This window comes from Borostomias antarcticus, assembly GCF_949987555.1.
Source record: "Borostomias antarcticus genome assembly, chromosome: 14".
In the NCBI taxonomy this organism is placed as follows: Eukaryota; Metazoa; Chordata; class Actinopteri; order Stomiiformes; family Stomiidae; genus Borostomias; species Borostomias antarcticus.
The window spans coordinates 14,669,816-14,689,195 of NC_140247.1; the positions used below are offsets into that span (position 1 = coordinate 14,669,816).

The 19,380-nt window shown below is 46.6% G+C and overlaps 1 protein-coding gene across 1 annotated transcript in view; it reads right to left on the reverse strand.

The window, feature by feature from the left end:
• Positions 1–8,616: 8,616 nt before the first annotated feature.
• igf2bp1 (insulin-like growth factor 2 mRNA binding protein 1) overlaps positions 8,617–19,380 on the reverse strand; it is a gene marked incomplete at its 3' end in the record, with an annotated part of 46,588 nt that continues 35,824 nt past the window's right edge. The window contains exons 11-15 of the mRNA XM_084448779.1: positions 19,118–19,234; positions 11,870–11,944; positions 11,339–11,470; positions 10,339–10,452; positions 8,617–8,781 (exon numbers count right to left, since the gene is read on the reverse strand). Of these exons, the coding sequence (XP_084304905.1) occupies positions 8,617–8,781; positions 10,339–10,452; positions 11,339–11,470; positions 11,870–11,944; positions 19,118–19,234 (603 nt within the window). The remainder of the gene's footprint in view (positions 8,782–10,338; positions 10,453–11,338; positions 11,471–11,869; positions 11,945–19,117; positions 19,235–19,380) is intronic.

The window sequence follows — 19,380 nt, forward strand, 5'->3', positions numbered from 1 at the left end:
AGCAAGCCTAGTCTGCTTGCTACACCTCCTGTCTGTCTGTCTGTCTGTCTGTCTGTCTGTCTACAGTATCTATCGTTGCTACGGTCACATGTGTTAGCTATGCTACGTTAGCTAACGTTAGCTGACATAGCGTCGTTAGCTATGAATGGAGATCAATGTATTAGCTAAGGTTGTACGAGTCACTGTTTCTAAGTCTATATTACTGCCAAACGTCAAAATATATGTTCAAGAGAAATACAGTCTTTGAGTTTCTAAATGACAGACATAGACCGAAGAACTTACGCCTGCACTACTTCTGTTGCCATTATTGTTTTCAAATAATGTGGGACCGGATCTCCAAGGTTCTGGTTGGTTCAGTAGAGCAGGAAAGGGTGTGGCTTCTTCGCTCGTCCAATTCAATTCAATTCAATTCAAAAAACTTTATTTCTCGGCTGGCATAAAATCATATACTGTATATATATATAAGCCTATATATTTCACTGATCTTGGACCAACTTTGTGTTGTTGCTAGCTGCTACCACTAGGCTACTACCAAAGAGTATGCTGCTGCTGCTGCTACTACTACTACTACTACTACTACTACTACTACTACTACTACTACTACTACCACTACTACTACTACTACTACTACTACTACTACTACCACTACTACTACTACTACTATTACTACTACTACCTCTACTACTACTACTACTACTACTACTACTACTACTACCACTACTACTACTACTACTACTACTACCACTACTACTACTACTAGGCTACTACTACTACTACTACTACTATTACTACTACTACTATTACTACTACTTCTACTACTACCACTTCTACTACTACCACTACTACTACTACTACTACTACTACCACTACTACTACTACCACTACTACTACTACCACTACTACTACTACTACTACTACTACTACTACTACCACTACTACTACTACTACTACTACTACTACTACTACTACTACTACTACCACTTCTACTACTACCACTACTACTACTACTACTACTACTACTACTACCACTACTACTACTACCACTACTACTACTACCACTACTACTACTACTACCACTACTACTACTACTACTACTACTACCACTACTACTACTACTACTACTACTACTACTACTACTACTACTGCTACTACCACTACTACTACTACTACTACTACTACTACTACTACCACTACTACTACTACTACTACTACTACTACTACTACTACTACCACTACTACTACTACTACTACTACCACTACTAGACTTGGATAAAAGCGCTATATGCGGTCCATTTACCATTAAGAGACTTGCAAGTGATATCAGCTCTTCTCTTTCCTGGCCCCACACTGGTGGAATGAACTGCCCACTGACATCAGGACAGCAGAGTCGCTGCCCATCTTTCGCTGCAGGCTCAAAACTCATCTCATCAAAAAGTACTACAACGATCCTCCCTCTTAAGCACCTATTGAATTATTGCACTTTGCCTTCAGAACTAGATTATGTTCTTTTAGAAAGGAGATGCACTTGTGAGTTCTGGCAAGTAGTAGGCTAGTAGACCTACTTTTCCTACGTTAAATGCAATTATTGTAAGTTGCTTTGGATAAAAGCGTCAGCTAAATGACTGTAATGTAATATCCACGCAAAATATGATTAGGAGGATGGTCTGTGCATCTGCTTCTGCATACTGTCATGTCCAGGGGGTGGACTTGACTTGTACATCAAGCTGCCTCACCCTAAGGAATCAGGAGATAGGCTCCTGCCCTATGGGCCACTAGGCACGAGAACGCTTCTCGAGACTACTTACTTATTGTACGTCTGCTATTGATCAAGATCTCCCGCCAAAATCCAAATGGACATATATGGCTATTCATCTCTAGGCTTCCTTATGTTCAGCCTGTTATAGTCACCAACATGCAGTATGTAGGCCTGTATTATAATCCCGTGTCTATTATCATCACCAATATGCAGTATGTAGGTTTGTACTATAATCCCATGTCTGTTATAGTCACCAACATGCAGTATGTAGGCCTGTACTATAATCCCATGTCTATTATAGTCACCAACATGCAGTATAGATCTGTACTATAATCCCATGTTTGTTATACAGTAGTCACCAACATGCAGTATGTAGGCTTGTACTATAATCCCATGTCTATTATAGTCACCAACATGCAGTACGTACCACTGTAGACTGCATAGACAGACTAGTCTGCATAGACAGACTACAGTGGTAGGAATGCTGAGTGTAAGTAGGTGTTGACAACTCAGTAAATGACTCACAGAAAACAGAGGGGTGTCCGGTTTTCTCATCTTTTAATAACACATTCATATCTATGCTCTTTCGTTTACAAGGAGTTTAAAACAAGTGTTGATGAGAACTAGAGAAATCAGGCAGGCAGAAGTTGAAAGTCCAGATACTGAGAAAGTCTGGAGGCCAGGGCGGGAGGGGGGGGGGGGGGCGGAGGGAGAAACACAGGTCGGCCAGCTCACCCCCCCCCCACCCCCCACCCCCCACAGGCCAGATAAACAGGTCCTTTCCTTTCAAACCAATCATTAGAAATGAAATAGAAATCAAATGTTTGAGACGTCATGCTGCTCTGTGGGGTCACAGAGTGTTATTAGTTAACGTTGCAGTTCACAGAGAGAGAATCCTAAAAGCACCCGAACACAAGAAATACAATCCTATGTCATTTGAAAAAAAAAAATGCAATCAGAAAATAAATCAAACAAAATAAAAGATGAAGATTTTTTTTTAGGTTAAAAACGTAAGTCTAATGAAGAACAAATGCAAACTGGATAGTGAAATCTCGTTTTTATCTCGTTTTTGGGAAGAAAACTGACGTTCATCTCGTTCATCTCTCCCCTGTTTTCACCCCCATTTCATAATCCCTTCAAAACAATTTCTAACAACGGAAAAAAAATCATCTTTGGAAGAAGTAAAAGTTTTTCATTTCCTTTAATAGACTATCAACTACAGTATATGGAGACGCCGCTACCCAGTTATTTATTCATTTACTTATTTTTCGTTAAAAGTATTTTCAATTTTTAAACTTTTTTTTGTGTCCTTTTTCATTTTACGATTTTCCTATTTTTTCCTAAGAGGTAGATCAACAAAAAAATTACATGGTTACAGGTATCGTGCCCCTTGATTCGGGAAGTGAAGTCACAAGGTGAGGGAGGTGGGCGAAGGGAGGGGGGGGGGGGGGGTGGCAGGAGCAGTGGACTATGGGAAATGGAGTCTGGGCTCTGGGGACAGGGTTGGGGGTCTGCTGGAAGGGGACCAGTGAGGAGCAGGGCACAGTGAGGTGCAGAAGCTCCATCGGGCCCTTAGGACTGAGCACCACCACTCCACCATTTACCCAGAACTCTCTCTGTTCCAATCCTCAGTGCTCCCTCACCAGCACTGGGGTGAAGCTGCTGTTAAACACAGACCTGGGATCAGTTCAGTCCCCCCACAATGTTACCATGAACATTAGCAGAGGGGGAAAAACTGATCCAAGATCAGCATCTTAGGGCACACACGCGCACGCACTCACACACAAACACACACACACACACACACACACACACACACACACACACACACACACACACACACACACACACACACACTCTCTCTCTACTCTGATCTAATAGTGGCCCAGACATGTAAGTGTTAACCCAGCCCTGCTCATAATGAGACTAAACCAGCACTCCAGACAACAGTCCTCGTACTCCCTCCATCCCTCCCTCCACTCCTCCCTCCATCCCTCCATCCTCCCCTCCACTCCTCTCACTGTGTTCTTTTTACAGTCCCCACTCTAAGCCAGAGAGGTAAATTCAAAAACCGAAAAGTAAAATGTTAAAGAAAAATAAAACAAAATAAATTAAAGTGAAAGAGAAATAATGCCTGTCTCATGCAGGGTGGCTCTTGTCTGGTTGTTGATAGTAACAATCTTATGGCTGAGTGTTGAGGTAGCGTTCCTAGTTATGTGTGAGGTTTGTTTTGTCTCTGTAGCACCCATCTACGGTGTCTCGTTTACGGAGTCGACCAATGAGAGGGAAGAAAACAAGGTTGGGGGCGTGAACCTTTTCCCATCAGTCACAGATGTCTGAGCTCGGCCCTGCTGTCAGTAACGTCAACCAAAGAATAGATGGGGAGTCTCAGTGAATATTGCCACTTATTTTCAGGGGTTTTGTGAGGATCTGAATTCAAAATGTCGACCGTGAACACAACTTATCAACCTATCGCGCAGAAATTGCATATGAAGAGGAGCTACGTTACGATTCTGATCGGCGGGGGGATTGTTTGTGAGCCATTTGAGTTGCCAGAGAGCCATTGCGCGAGCAGGGTCGGTGTTCTGTGGTGTTTCACAGTGTGTGTGAGGAGCCTCAGTCTCCCACAACACATCTAACTGCTGGCCTTATTTTCTTTGACAGTACAAAAACAATGTCCGTTTGGCACAGTTATTACTTAGGTCATGTAATGAGTTACATGTTAGTATTTCATCTTATTTAGTAGCTGTTTTTTTTAAGAGGTCTGTGCATTAAAAAAAAAGATGATCCCAAAAAAAAAAAAGATAAAATGAACTATATTCCAAACTAAAGCAACGGATAAAGAAAATGTAAAAGTTATAGTAAATAAAAGCAGAAAGGTCGGAACAGAAGTGAAACAACGAACAGCGTGGCGACCGGCGAGAGAGAGAGGGAGAGGAGGGATGCTGAGGGCTTCTCCAGCTCCCCCCCCCCCCCCCCCCCCCCGAAATGAAATGGTTTCACCCTTCACATCCCGGAGAATACAAAACACCAAGAATACCAACAGGTAAAGGAAGAGAGAATGTGGGTGGAAGGATGAAAACGGCAGGGGAGGGGTGGTGCAACGGAAGAGGGAGGAGGGGAAAGAGGTTGTGTGTGTGTGTGTGTGTGTGATGTCAAGTCCACTATGACTGGACTATATCTACAGTTGCATTTAAAGTGACCTAACACAAAAAGGCAATTATTGTACATCAAACACTTTGTCTCTCTCTGACATAACCCACCCCTCCCTCCCCCAGAAGACTGGCCCCTCTCCCCTCACCCATCTGTCAGTCACACCTCCCTCCCTCCCTCCCCCCCTCCTTCTCTCACTCCCTCCCTAAATTGCATCAAGTTTCAAATATTCCCGGAGGTTCTTGGTCATTTTAATAGTTGTCGTTTACATTATTCAATTAGTGTAACAGTACTTAACCAGATGTCATGACCAAATAAAGCTTGCTGTATCTTAAAACAAAAACAAAACAAAATGGCTGCAGTCTGAATAATCTTATATAATGTGTCTTGGTGTTTGTGAACAGAGCACTATGGGTAGGGAAGAGACAAACTTTTAAGTGGCCTTTTCAATCCCGACATGAAGAGTTACTGTATGTGTCTTTGTTCCAGTAGCAACAGCAGCCCACCTGGTAGGACACAAAACCCACCGGGTTCGATCCTAACAAGCACACTAGCGTTGGCACCGGAACGCGCACACAGTCATCGTCACAGAGACCTCCAAAAAACGAGAAGTCGCCGTCTCTTGATAAAAATGGAAGCATAAACAACAGAATAGACTTGGACCTGTTGATGGTGAGCTGGTGCATTGTGGGAAAGCCCAGAGCAGCGCAGGCAGTGGGTTCGGGGGGGATCTGGCAGTGTGTTTGTGACCTGCTGAGTTACAGCCTTCAGCTTCTCCCATACGTTTTTCTAGTTTTTTTTTTCCAAAGTTATTTCAAAAATACAAAAGTGTTGTTAACATGTTCTCTCTCCACATCTTATGTACAGGTTCAATCTATTTTCTTACGGTTTTTCAACTCTCTTGCTTTTTTGCTCCCATTTTTTAAAAGGTTCTTAATTCTCCACGGTCGGTTGAAAGACTAACCGAAACCATAGCTTCTCTTTCTACTTTTTTCTGCTTTTTACACACCCAACCACACCCCCCACAAAATGAACACTAAACCAATGAACAGAAAACTCTCTCTCTCTCACCCTCACACACACACACACACACACACACACACACACACACACAAACACACACACACACACACCGGGCATGGACAATAGGGAGGGCTGAGGCTGAATAGTCAATGCACAGAGGTAATAAATATTCACATTCAGTGTTTGTCATCAGAGCCAGGGCTCAGGTAGAATGGCCCTCAGTCTTGCTAGTACATTTCTCTGGCGCAGCAGTCACGACGGGCTGCTACACACCCTCACATGCAGGTAAACATTCGCCGCGCTTTGATGATGTCACCATGAAACAGAAAAGAGGGCCTCTGGATACATTGTCACATGTCCATGTCACTCTCCAAGGGGTTGTTATAGCAACGGAATAACTGACATGGGCCTATCCCAGAGGAGAAAACTGTTCTTCCTCCAAATGACAGGATTGTCAGCTTTCTAGTTTAGCAGTATTACAAATTAAAGCTTGTATGACAAACATATAATCTTATCGTTTTGACAACGTCAAAAAACTTTCTCCCCTGTGGACTGATTGAAAGCCACACCAACGTTGAGGAATGGACCTACTCGTGTCCAGAGACCCTGTTAACTAACAACACCTCTCCCCATTGGCCAACGCTTCGATAAGAAGACCGGATGCTCCAATCACGCTTCAGAAAGACCCAGAGGTTTAGTTTGACCACTGTTCTCTCTCTCTGTCAATGTTAACAACTTCATCTCTCCGCAATGCCACCTCTGGGTCAAACTGAACTCAACCAAATATCACAACAACAACAATTACAACAACAACAAACAAACAAAAACAGAAAAAAATAACCAAAGCAACCAAAGACAAAACCTAAAAAAACCCAACCTTTTCCTTAAAAAAATAAAAGATATTCAGGACTATCAGCTTTTTTCATATAAAACACCAGCAAGCAAAAAAAAGACATTAGGAACACTGAGGTAACAACACCCTGAGGTAGGTTTTTCTTTTTAATTTCTTCTTCTCTAATCTTTTCTAGTATTGGCGAGAGTGTCCAGGCTTCTGCTCCACCCATGATCTATGGGCGGAGTCTGGAGGCTCCACCTGCAGGCCCTCAGCGGATTGGCGGAGAGAGAACGAGGAAGCCACTCCCCCCTTTACATCTGATTTTACCCTCTGGCCTGAAGGCGAGGAGAGGAGGGGCCCAGGTTCCAGCTGGTCCTGGGCGCCGCGGGCGGGCAGCGAGCGGATCGCCTCAGACCGGCGCCTCGTCTGGGCCGTCGCCCAGGGAACCACTGCGCCCAGAACCCCCTCCCTCGCCTCCCCTTCGTCCCCCCCGAGGGGCCGGGTTAACTCACATATCATATATATATAATATATATAAAATATGCCGTGTAGGCGCAGGCCGGCCGTTCGTTCGGTCGTCTCGGAGCTAAGCCTCAGCAATAGAACTGCAGGGCTAGCCGCGGCCCCCGGCAACCTTTACTGGACTCTCGCTACGCCCGCCGCCGCCGCGCCCCGCCCCCTCGGACGCGAGGGGTCTCCGCCGAAGCTCAGACCCCCCTGCGACCGGAGGGCGGACCGCCGCGGCCATGAAGCGGAGCGCAGCGCCTCTTAACATTTACATGAAGATTATATTTACAACCTCATATTTTCTTCGTACTTTTTTTTGTCGTTGTTGTCGTTTGTTTTTTTATACTCCTCCGTAGCTCTCCACGGAAGGAGTCAAAAGAGCAGTGTTAACAACGGCAGCCCCCCCCGCTCGGCTTCCCCTCGGGCGGCCGGGGTCGTCGCCTGCTTCCTCGACCTCCGACCCCTGACCCCCGCCGCGCTGGCTTCCCCGCTCTCTCTCCCGCCTCCCCTACACTGCATTCTATTTATAATAGCTCTGAATAAACATTTCTATACATATAGCTCTATCTTTAAAAAACCACCCTTAAAATATAGGACTGGCTGGAGATGCTGGAGGGCTCGGTGGAGGTTTTTGGAGCCCAGGTGAGCCACGCCCAGGTGAGCCACGCCCAGGTAAGCCACGCCCAGGTGAGCCACGCCAAGGTGGTAAATGGTAATGGACTGCACTTATTTAGCGCTTTTATCCAGAGCGCAGGTAAGCTCCGCCCAGGTAAGCCACGCCCAGGTGAGCCACGGTTAGGTAAGCTCCGCCCAGGTAAGCCACGCCCAGGCGAGCGTCTCACAGGCGGGGGGTGAAACAGAGCGACCCAGAACAGGCGCGTCTCTCTCTCTCTCTCTCGACGCGTAAAAAAAACAATCCTGTTAGCTCTGGACGAGAGCCCCCCCCGCCGCTCGAGGGCGCCTCCCTCTGGGCGCCACCGGCCCCGCCCACGCCGCCACTCCCACGCCGCCACTCCCCCCATCCCCAACCAGTCACTCTGGCCCTGGCATCTGGTCTCTGTTCTACCTTTGCTTTCCATCGCTTTTTTATCCCTCCTCTCGTTTTTTCCTAATTCATTTCATCTTTATTTTCTCTCTAAAACTTGTTATTATCATCGCTCTCGGGTGCCTCTACCCCCCCCCTCCCCCCTCCCCCCTCCGACTCTCCCTGTCTGTCCACCACTGGGTCCGTGTGTCGTTCTCTTGTCTCCGTCCGTTCCGTTCCGTCCGTCCGTCTTCTGTCCGTCTTTCTGTCCGTCCGTCAGGTTAAGGTCCCTCACAGCCCCTCCCCCCGGGCCCCCCCTCACTTCCTCCGGGGCTGGGACTCCTGCGACAGTCCCTGAGGGGGGGGCATCTCTGACAGGGCCTGGGGGTGGGGCCCCGGACCCCCCATGCCCCCATGGCCGCCGCCGCCCTTCTGCTGCTGTTTGACCTGGGTCAGAATGTCCCTGATCTTCCTTTGGGCCAGCTGGGGGGAGAGGAGGGCAGAGGTCAGAGGTTGGTATTCATACAGTTAAACAGCGCTAAAGGCTAATTTAGACTTTGTGAGACTATTTTTTTGGCGTGATCTGGAACGTCTCAGGCTGTGAGCCACTTGGCTCGAACCTCCTGGAATTTCTAGCGTCTCACACCAATTATGTCTCACAGCTTTGATTGGTTGACTGGCCTGCAGACAAAATTATTCGGAAATATTTGAACTGCTACTCCGGATCAATTTCTCTCATGGAGGAGCCATTCTGCTCATTGGGAGCAATTTGGGGTTCAGTGTCTTGCCCGAGGACACTTCGACATGTCGTCAAGAGGAGCCGGGATTCGAACCGCCGACCCTCACTGGACGACCCACTCTATCACTGAGCCACAGCCGCCCCACCTCCCCTGTCCATCTCCTCTGCTGTTGAGGATGACCTCTGACCCCAGCGTTAGTAAATCTGCAACCTCAACATGAAAGGGCCTCATTCCTTCAATCAAATAATTCATGTTTCCCTCAGTCCAGTGTCCATTTTTATTCACCAAACTACCTTTTCGGACCGTTTGCTTACATTTGCAAAGGTCTGGGGCGAACGCAAAGCTACCGATAACGTTAACGAGCCAATCTAGAGCCTTCTTCTTCTTGGGGGAAAACTGAGGTAAACAAACCGGTACGTGGCTCACGCAGCGTCTACGTTGCCACGGATACGGGGCGCCGGTCAGTGAACTGAGTATAAACGCTCAGAGCCGCGTTATCAACTATGAACCAGGCTTGAGACACTGAGACACTCGAGACACTGAGAGACCGTCGCTGAAATTCCACCGACTTCGGTCGCGGTGCGTTCCGGATACCGTACGGCCGCCAGAGGTGAAATTGGTAGAAATAGACAGCAGGTAGAAATAGACAGTAGAAATAGACAGCAGGTAGAAATAGCCAGTAGAAATAGACAGCAGGTAGAAATAGACATTAGAAATAGACAGCAGGTAGAAAAAGACAGCAGGTAGAAATAGACAGCAGGTAGAAATAGACAGCAGGTAGAAATAGCCAGTAGAAATAGACAGAAGGTAGAAATAGACAGTAGAAATAGACAGCAGGTAGAAATAGACAGCAGGTAGAAATAGCCAGTAGAAATAGACAGCAGGTAGAAATAGACAGCAGGTAGAAATAGACAGTAGAAATAGACAGCAGGTAGAAATAGACAGCAGGTAGAAAAAGACAGCAGGTAGAAATAGCCAGTAGAAATAGACAGCAGGTAGAAATAGACAGCAGGTAGAAATAGCCAGTAGAAATAGACAGCAGGTAGAAATAGACAGTAGAAATAGACAGCAGATAGAAATAGCCAGAAGGTCTATTTTTGCTGGATGCCGCAGCTGGGACGCATCACGTAGTAGTAGCAGAAACGGGTAGTTAGGCCCCGCCCCCTGACGACCTGTCAGCATATCAAACAAAACGCTCCGCTCCTGGAACGCCACCGGCGGGAGTCGGAGCCACGCGGAGGGCGGAGTAGAACCCGACCGCGTTCGGACCGGTGGAACCGAGGGAGAGAGAGCAGCTCACCTGGCTGGCGTAGAAGTGTCCGATGATCTTGACGATGACCTGGTCGTTCTCGTCGGGGGTCTGCTCCCGCGGGACCACCACCTCCGCCGCTGTCAGGTTCTGCAGCTCGTTCACCTGCAGGAGAGGAGGAGGAGGAGTGGAGGAGAGGAGGTGAGGAGGTGAAGGAGAGGAATCGAGGAGGTGATGGAGAGGAGGTGAGGAGTCGAGGAGGTGAAGGAGAGGAGATGAAGAGATGAGAGAGGAGATGAGGAGATGAGGAGTTGAGCAGGTGACGGAGAGGAGATGAGGAGATGAGGGAAGAGATGAGGAGATGAGGGAGGAGATGAGGAGATGAAGAAGGAGGTGAGGAGGTGAGGAGGTGAAGGAGAGGAGATGAGGAGGTGAGGAGGTGAAGGAGAGGAGATGAGGAGGAGAAGGCGAGGAGTTGAGGAGATGAGGGAGGAGACGAGGAGGTGACGGAGAGGAGTTGAGGAGATGAGAGAGGAGACGAGGAGATGAAGAAGGAGGTGAGGAGATGAGGCATTGCCACACCGACAATCCAAAAACAGCTGGGTTCAAACTTCTAAAGAGCCACACCCATTAAAAAACACAACAGGAGATGACGAGACAGCGCCCCCTATCTCCTTATCTCAGAATAGTCAGAAATATCCCTGGTAGCATTTCTTACCTCATATATTTGCATTGTTATTTACATAAACCGATTATCTCTAGGGGAATCCTGACCATATTTATATTTATTTATTTATATATTTATAATATTATTTCATTTCTCTGCACCAGTATAATAGTGCCCATAGTGATACAGGTGAGCTAATGGGGTGGCCATACTTTCACCAGGCTCAGGTTTTGGATCTAACTAAGGACGCACCACCAGTGAAAACAGCCCGCTTTTCTTTCAAGCGTATTATATCTGTATGTGTTCATAGACAACGACGATCAACACAGTATAACCGGCGTTCAGCGAGCTCCGGCGTTCAGCGGGCTCTCTGGGGGGACTCACCGTCTTCCCGCCCTTCCCGATGACGCGGCCCGCCGCCGCCGCCGCCACCTTGATGTGCGTCTCCAGCTTCACCTCCTCCTTCGGCCCGAAGAAGTTCTCCTCCTTCAGCTTCCCGTAGATCCTCCCCTGGGCCTGCAGGGGGCGACAGAGAGAGGCGTTAGACTGAATGGATGGATGGATGGATGGATGGATGGATGGATGGATGACAGACAGACAGACAGACAGACAGACAGACAGACAGACAGACAGACAGACAGACAGATAGATAGATAGATAGATAGATAGATAGATAGATAGATAGATAGATAGATAGATAGATAGATAGATAGATAGATACTTTATTGATCCCAGAGGAGAAATTGTCGATAGACGAGGAGAGATGAGAGGAGAGGAGATAAGAGGAGGAGGGGAGAGGAGAAGAGAGGGGAGGAGAGGAGGAGGGGAGAGGAGAAGAGAGGGAAGGAGAGGAAGGGAGAGAGAAGAGAGGAGAGCAGGAGATAGACACTATAACATGCGGAGAATAAACTGGACCTTGAACTGGGCTTCAGGTGGACCCGTCACTATGACCATGCGCATCTTAGAGTCTGGAGCTTCTGCTGGGGCGATCTGGAGAGATGGGGGGGGGGGTGTAAGAGAGAGTGTGTATATGTGTGTGTATGTGTATGTGTGTGTGTATGTGTGTGTGTGTGTGAGAGAGAGTGAGAGAGTGTGTGTGCGTGTGTGTCAGAGAGAGGAAAAGAGAAAGACAGAGAGGTGTGTGTGTGTATGTGAGAGAGAGACAGGTGTGTGTGTGTGTGAGAGAGAGAGAGAGAGAGAGAGAGAGAGAGAGAGAGAGAGAGAGAGAGAGAGAAAGAGAATAGTACAGCTTAGATCGGTGATTGCAGGTAAAAGTACAGTAAACGAACTGTTATCACGTCATCAAGTTCCAGAGATTCTAGAGTTTCCTGAGAACAAAGTCAGCTGTCAGTGTGATATGACCCAGTGCATGCTGGGAATCGGCGCGCTACATGATCTGTCCTCGCTGACCGGTGATCTCCTGGCCGAGTGACTGATTCTTCCCGTATTTGTGCATATTATGGGATAATGGCTGCGTCTCATGAGGACAGGGAGGAAACCTGATAGCGCCCTGCTCACTTTCAAAACGTCTGTCTAATGTCTGTAGAACGTGGGAACGCATGTGTGTGTGTGTGTATACCACATGTTTACGGTTTGTTGTGAGTGTGTGTCTTTGTGTGTACTACCAGAATCCCCCCTCTCAAGCACCTATTGCATTTATATTTTGCTACTCTTGCACTTTGCCATCAGCACTAGATCACCCTCTTAGTCACTAGTTCAGAAAGGGGATGCACTTGTGAGTTCCATTCTGGTGAGTAGTAGTACACTGACTCCCTGCGTTAAATGCAATTATTGTAAGTCGTTTTGGATAAAAGCGCCAGCTAAACGACTGTGATGTAATGTAATGTGATGTGATGTGATGTGATGTGATGTGATGTGATGCGATGTAATGTAATGTAATGTGATGTAATGTAATGTAATGTAATGTAATGTAATGTAATGTGATGTAATCTAATGTAATGTAATGTAATGTAATGTAATGTAATGTAATGTAATATATTGTGATGTAATGTCATCATCATCATCAACCTTTATTTTACTAGGCAAGTTAATTAAGAGCAACTCTTATTTACAATAACGGCCTAGGTGGGGGTAAAAGCCCCCTAGGGGATGGGGATGGGGAATAAAATGTAATGTGATGTAATGTAATATAATGTAATGTAATATAATGTTATGTAATGTGATGTAATGTAATATAATGTAATATAATGTGATGTAATGTAATGTCATGTAATATAATGTAATATAATGTTATGTAATGTAAGGCCATGCATCCCGTTCACAGATCCTCTCCCTCCATGTTATGGACATATGAGCCTGTTTTCACTGATGGACACAGAAATGTTGAGAAAAGTAGTATCCAAACTCAAATCCTCCACATGCCTGCTGGATCCCATCCCCACCGATTTTTTCAAAACTATTTTTGACTCTGTATCCTATGACATTTTATCCATTGTTAATGACTCCCTATCTACAGGTGTCTTCCCACCAATACTTAAAACTGCTTTGGTGAGACCCGTACTGAAGAAAAACAACTTAGACACTTCAGTCCTTAGCAATTTTAGACCAATCTCCAACCTTCCCTTTTTGAGTAAAATTCTGGAAAAAATAGTTTTCAAACAGATTAATGATTTCCTACCTACAAGTTGTACCCTTGACCTTTTCCAGTCCGGCTTTCGTGCCCATCATAGCACAGAGACGGCATTAGTCAAAGTTGTAAATGACCTCAGAATTAATGCTGACTCCAAAGAGCTCTCTGTTCTCGTCCTCCTGGACCTGAGTGCAGCCTTTGATACTATAGATCATGCAATCCTCATCGAAAGACTGGAGAAGTGGGTTTGCCTCTCTGGTCCAGTCCTAAATTGGCTTAAGACCTATCTAACCGGTCGTGATTTCTTCGTTGCCCTCGGTGAATATAGCTCAGGAAAGATCCCTATGACCTGTGGGGTGCCCCAAGGATCGATCCTAGGACCTCTACTCTTCAGCCTGTACATGCTGCCCCTTGGCAGTGTTATCAGGAGGCACAACATTAGCTACCATAGCTACGCAGATGATACCCAACTCTATATTTCTGTAACACCCAGTAACTACAGCTTGGTTGACTGCCTTGTCAAGTGTATTACGGATATAAATGTATGGATGTCACACAATTTCCTCCAACTAAACCAGGACAAAACAGAAGTACTGATCAATGGAGAAAAAGCTGAAAGAGAGAAACTATCTGCACACTTAAAAACTCTGGAAATTGACACCAATTGCCAGGCTAAAAACCTAGGTGTCATACTTGACTCAGATCTTAATTTCGAAAACCACATCAAGAATATTACAAAGACATCCTTTTACCACCTAAGGAACATTGCCAAGGTGCAACCCTTTCTCTCTCAGGCTGACACCGAAAGATTAATGCATGCTTTCATTACAAGCAGGCTGGACTACTGCAATGCTCCACTATCAGGCCTACCAAAGAAAGCAATCTCTAAGCTACAAATGATACAGAATGCTGCAGCACGAGTCCTCACTAAGACTAGACGAAGGGCACACATCACACCAGCCTTAAAATCACTACACTGGTTACCAGTCAGCTCTAGAATAGACTTTAAAATACTATTACTAGTCTATAAATCTCTCCACAGTCACTCACCAGAATATATTTCAGACATGCTTGTTAAGTACATGCCCAACAGACCACTCAGATCCTCAGGTACTGAACTTTTAACAGTTCCAAAAGCCAGGGCCGCGTTTCCCAGATTCGCCGAACTTCTCCGCGCTATGACGCTTCTCAAGGTATACCTTGGCGAAGGGACAGTTTTTCCTACGAGTGTTTCCCAGACTATCCCTTAGTGGGCGCCTGAAGATACATCGTTAGGTCCATCCCAAGATACATCGTTAGAGGAGCTGTCCCTGGGCGCGGTGCTGAAAAAAGAATGAATCGATGCCGCACACATCGATGGCCATTCGTAAAGTCACAGAAATGACGTGCCAATATAATACGTGCTATCTTAATTATTTTATTTCAGTCTAAATATTACCAAAAAGGAAGCTATGCCTCCGAAAGCTCATCTGCTAATGTATTTAAGAGTCAAAGCGAGACCTCGTGATAGTCCCAATTCATACATCAAATTACATTACATCAAATAAAATATCCAAGAAAGAGCATGGATCGGATCGGGACATATAAGCCCCGTCGAGGATGTCTTGAAAGGCCAGGAAAAAATACTTTAATGATGATAGGCAATGATGATAGCAAAATGACCACTGATTTAGTTATCATACAAACAAAGGTATAATGCCCATATAAATTGCCCCTGTGGCAGTAGCATTCCCACGTTAGAATTCGCGCGGATACGATGACTAATTGAATCTATCAGGCACCGGTATTGGCACATGTGGCCTATAAAAAAAACAAGGGTAACTGCACATATTGAGCGACATGGCAGATATGAAGAGGAAGCATGTGATAGCGTTCACCAAAGAATAACTAGTGATCATGCTGGACGAGGTGGAGCAGCCGAAGGCCGTCCTGTTTGGCGGCTACCAGTAGGGCCTATGCACAACTCCAGTAGACTACTTCCTGAAATTAGACATGCTTCTCTATTTCCTGTCCTACACTTTGGATGAAATGATTATTCAGGAATTCCTGAATAATCATTTCATCCAATAGTGTAAGACAGGAAATAAAGAAGCATGTCTAATTTCAGGAAGTAGCCTACTGGAGTTGTGCATATAGCCCATTGAAGAAGGCTGCATGGGCGAGCATTGCACCGCGGATGGCTGCTTCCACTCCTGGGCCACCCAGGGAGTGGACAGTCGTCAGCAAGAAATGGCAGGACTTCGCCAGTGAGGCCAAAAGCCAGGGGGCGGCAGTGCGCCGAGAGGCAGAGCACCGTGCCTTCCCTCACCCCGGAGGAGGAGAAGGCCCTATCGATCATCGGCCTCACAGCCTCCTGGAGAGGGCCCCTCCAACATCCAGCCCTCAGCTGAATCACCCCAAGCCTCCCAGTCCTCAGCTGAATCACCCCAAGCCTCCCAGTCCTCTGGAGAGGAGACCCCAGCGCAGTCAGACTGCTCCACCCCGTCGACACGCTCTCCCCCCACGCACCCCATGACGTCCCCCCCCCGCCCCCCGTGAGAGGCAGCTGAACACCACGGATGCGAGGTGCGACTGCAGCGAGGAGCTCCTGGAGGTGGGGAGGCAGAGGCTGGGTGTGCAGCGTGAGAGGCTGGACCTGCAGAACAGGCAGCAGGCCCTAGCGGAGGCACAGTTTGTGTGGCCCTCCATATCAGTGCCCATCATTCTGCCAACTCCAGGTAGGCTAAGTGTGTATTTTGTATACTCTGTCTATTCCCACACTGCATGCATTCCATTCAATGTCGCTAATTGAATTTTCCTCCCTTGCACATGATGCAGATGCCTGAGACACACTGCACACACTCACCACACACACTACATACACTTACCACACACTGCCCACCCACTACAGTACACGGCGCACACACACTACATACACTCACCAAACCACTCATCCTTCCTAGGTGTTGCTACCTTGTCGTGATGGGAAGGCTTGTGTGCCTCCATGACCATGAAGGCTATATTGGTGGGGGGTCACCCCCCAGCAGGTTCAACCATGCCGGGCATGTTCAGGGTAGAGGCCAGACGAAAAGCAACAACTGGCCCTCCAGGTTGGGGGTTGGGCATGGGTCTAACAACCCCACCCCGGAAAAAGACAGCCTGTTACAGGACAAAAGTCTGAAGAACAAACCTGCCCATGTTTTTTCCCAACCAATATTAAACAAGTTCCCTTTATCCTGTATATTTGTCGTTTCTTGCCACATTACAACAGTAGAGGTTTTGAAGAAGGCACACAATATAACAAACAGCATTTGTAAGATCACTAAATACTGTGAATCTGTTAGCAAAGTACACTATAAGGACAACAGTATTGGGCCACCTACACATTACAACTTTCATGACATCCCATTCTAAATGAATAGGCATCATATGGAGTTGGTCCCCCCTGTGCAGCTATAACAGCCTCCACTGTTCTGGGAAGGCTTTCTACAATATTCTGGAGCGTGTGTGAGGATATTTGACTATTCATCTAGATGGCCTCATTGGATTAATCAATTTGCCAGGATATCTGTCTGACAATATATAAAGACAGGCAGAAAAGTCATGTCATCAAATTATCCCTTTACATAAGAAAATGTTGTTGTTGTTCACAAAGTGGATTATATTAGGCTATGGATAGTCCGTATATGTTGCTTGGCTCAATAAAAGTTTTAAAAACAACATTCCCATGATGTGTTCTGTAGGCTCCATGACATTATTTTCATAATTCAAGTTAATTGTATTTTGTGTACACTAATGATGTGAATCGCGCAGGTAGGATAGATAGATGTGCGCTGTATTGCAACTCTCCTTTTTAAAAGTGTAATTTTGCTCTAATCGAGTTTAAACTATAACGGGATGAACGGAGCGCATCGCCAAGGGACAGCTTATCATGGGGTCCGACCGCCCTTCGTAACGTATCCCTTGGCTGTGGTATACCTTGGCTAAGAAGGCTCTGGGAAACAGCGCTTCGACTCCAAGGAGGGCTAACGATGTATCTTCGGAAGGTACATCGTAAGGGCGATTTACGATGTACCTTGGGTGGAGCTGTTTCCCAGAGCCTTCGTAGCCAAGGTATACCTTGGCTTAAGAAGGTTCTGGGAAACGAATCGCCACCTAGATGTGGACCTAACGACGTTCTTAAGAAGCACGTAGCGCTACGATGCCTTAACGATGCCTCTGGGAAACGCGGCCCAGGACCAAGAAACACGGAGAGGCAGCTTTTAGTTTCTATGCCCCCAACCTCTGGAACACCCTACCGGAGTGCCTAAGAAGGGCCGAAACAACGGAGGTCTTCAAGCGAGACCTCAAGACGTACCTTTTCGACCTAGCCTACAATCACTAGCTAGGACCTTGAGACACAGAAAGGCAGCCTCAAACCTACCTGTGAATACTCTGTATACATTGGTATTTATCCTGCTATGCACTGTATGTATATCAAGTAGGGTACAGAAGCTGGTTACCCTGAAACAGGCTTGTTCTGTTCTGACAGCTGTGTGGCTTCGTTGGCTCAGTGTGCTACTAACCGTTTTCTGCCTCCCCTAGTGCCTCTCTCTCTCCCTCCTACCTTCTAACCAGGTCCAGTGGATGCCCTACTGTCGCCAGCAGACCACCCTGAGTCCGATAGATACCTCCGTGTCAGCTGTGGATGTCGTAGTATTTAGTACACACACACACACACACACACACACGTACACACAGACACACATCAGTCCACATGCAGCTTAGGCCTGGACCTGATGCTCTTAGCCTTTCTTGCACTGAAAATTTAATTTAATGTAATTTATTGCTCTTTAAATGTTCTTAGCCATTAGACAAATATATTCCAGGAGCTTGCTCCAGGTTGCCTGTTTCAACATCTGTGTATGGCTCTATGTGCTACTAACCCTGTTCTGCCTTCCCTCTCCCTAGTGCCTCTCTCTCTCCCTCCTATCTTCTAACCAGGTCCAGTGGATGCCCCACTGTCACCAGCAGACCTCCCGGAGTCCAATAGACACCCCCGTGTCTGCTGTGGATGTCAAAGCATGTCCATAGGATGCCCTCTCTCCTATGATGCTTTTTTAGCCTCTCTTACTCTGAAATGTAATTTAATGTAATGTATTGCTTTATAAATGTTCTTAGCCGGTAGACAAACATACTCCAGGAGCTTGCTCGATCGCCTTGTTGAGAGGGGTCAGGGAAGAATTTTTACAGCTCACTTATCTGGCCCTCGGGTGATTACTGTTTTTTTGCTTCCCTCTGGAATATGTAGAGAGTGGGTCGTATGCCCACCTCCCTTGTTCTCTGTAAAGCGCATTGTGTTGCCTCTGGGTATGAAATGCGCGATACAAATAAAGCTTTGATTGATTGATTGATGTAATGTAATGTAATGTAATGTAATGTAATATAATGTAATGTAATGTAATATAATGTAATATAATGTGATGTAATGTAATATAATGTAATAGAATATAATGTTCTGTAATGTGATGTAATGTAATGTGATGTGATGTAATGTGTTGTAATGTAATGTAATATAATGTAATGTAATGTGATGTGTCCAGGCGGCGTCTCACCTTGATGGAGGCGCCGGCGAAGCGGCTCAGCTGTTTGATGTGCTGCCCCTTCTTCCCGATGATGGCGCCCACGGCCTGGGCAGGGATATAGACGTGCACGGTCTCCTGCTCCGGGGCCTGGGGGGGGGGGGGCGGAGAGCACCAGGCGTTACCACGGCAGCAGGCCCCGCCCACAACAACACACGCCGCCGGACCCGGACGACGTTACCAAAAACACAACCACGACGTGACGCTGTTACACCGTCGGGAGACGGCGCCAGATT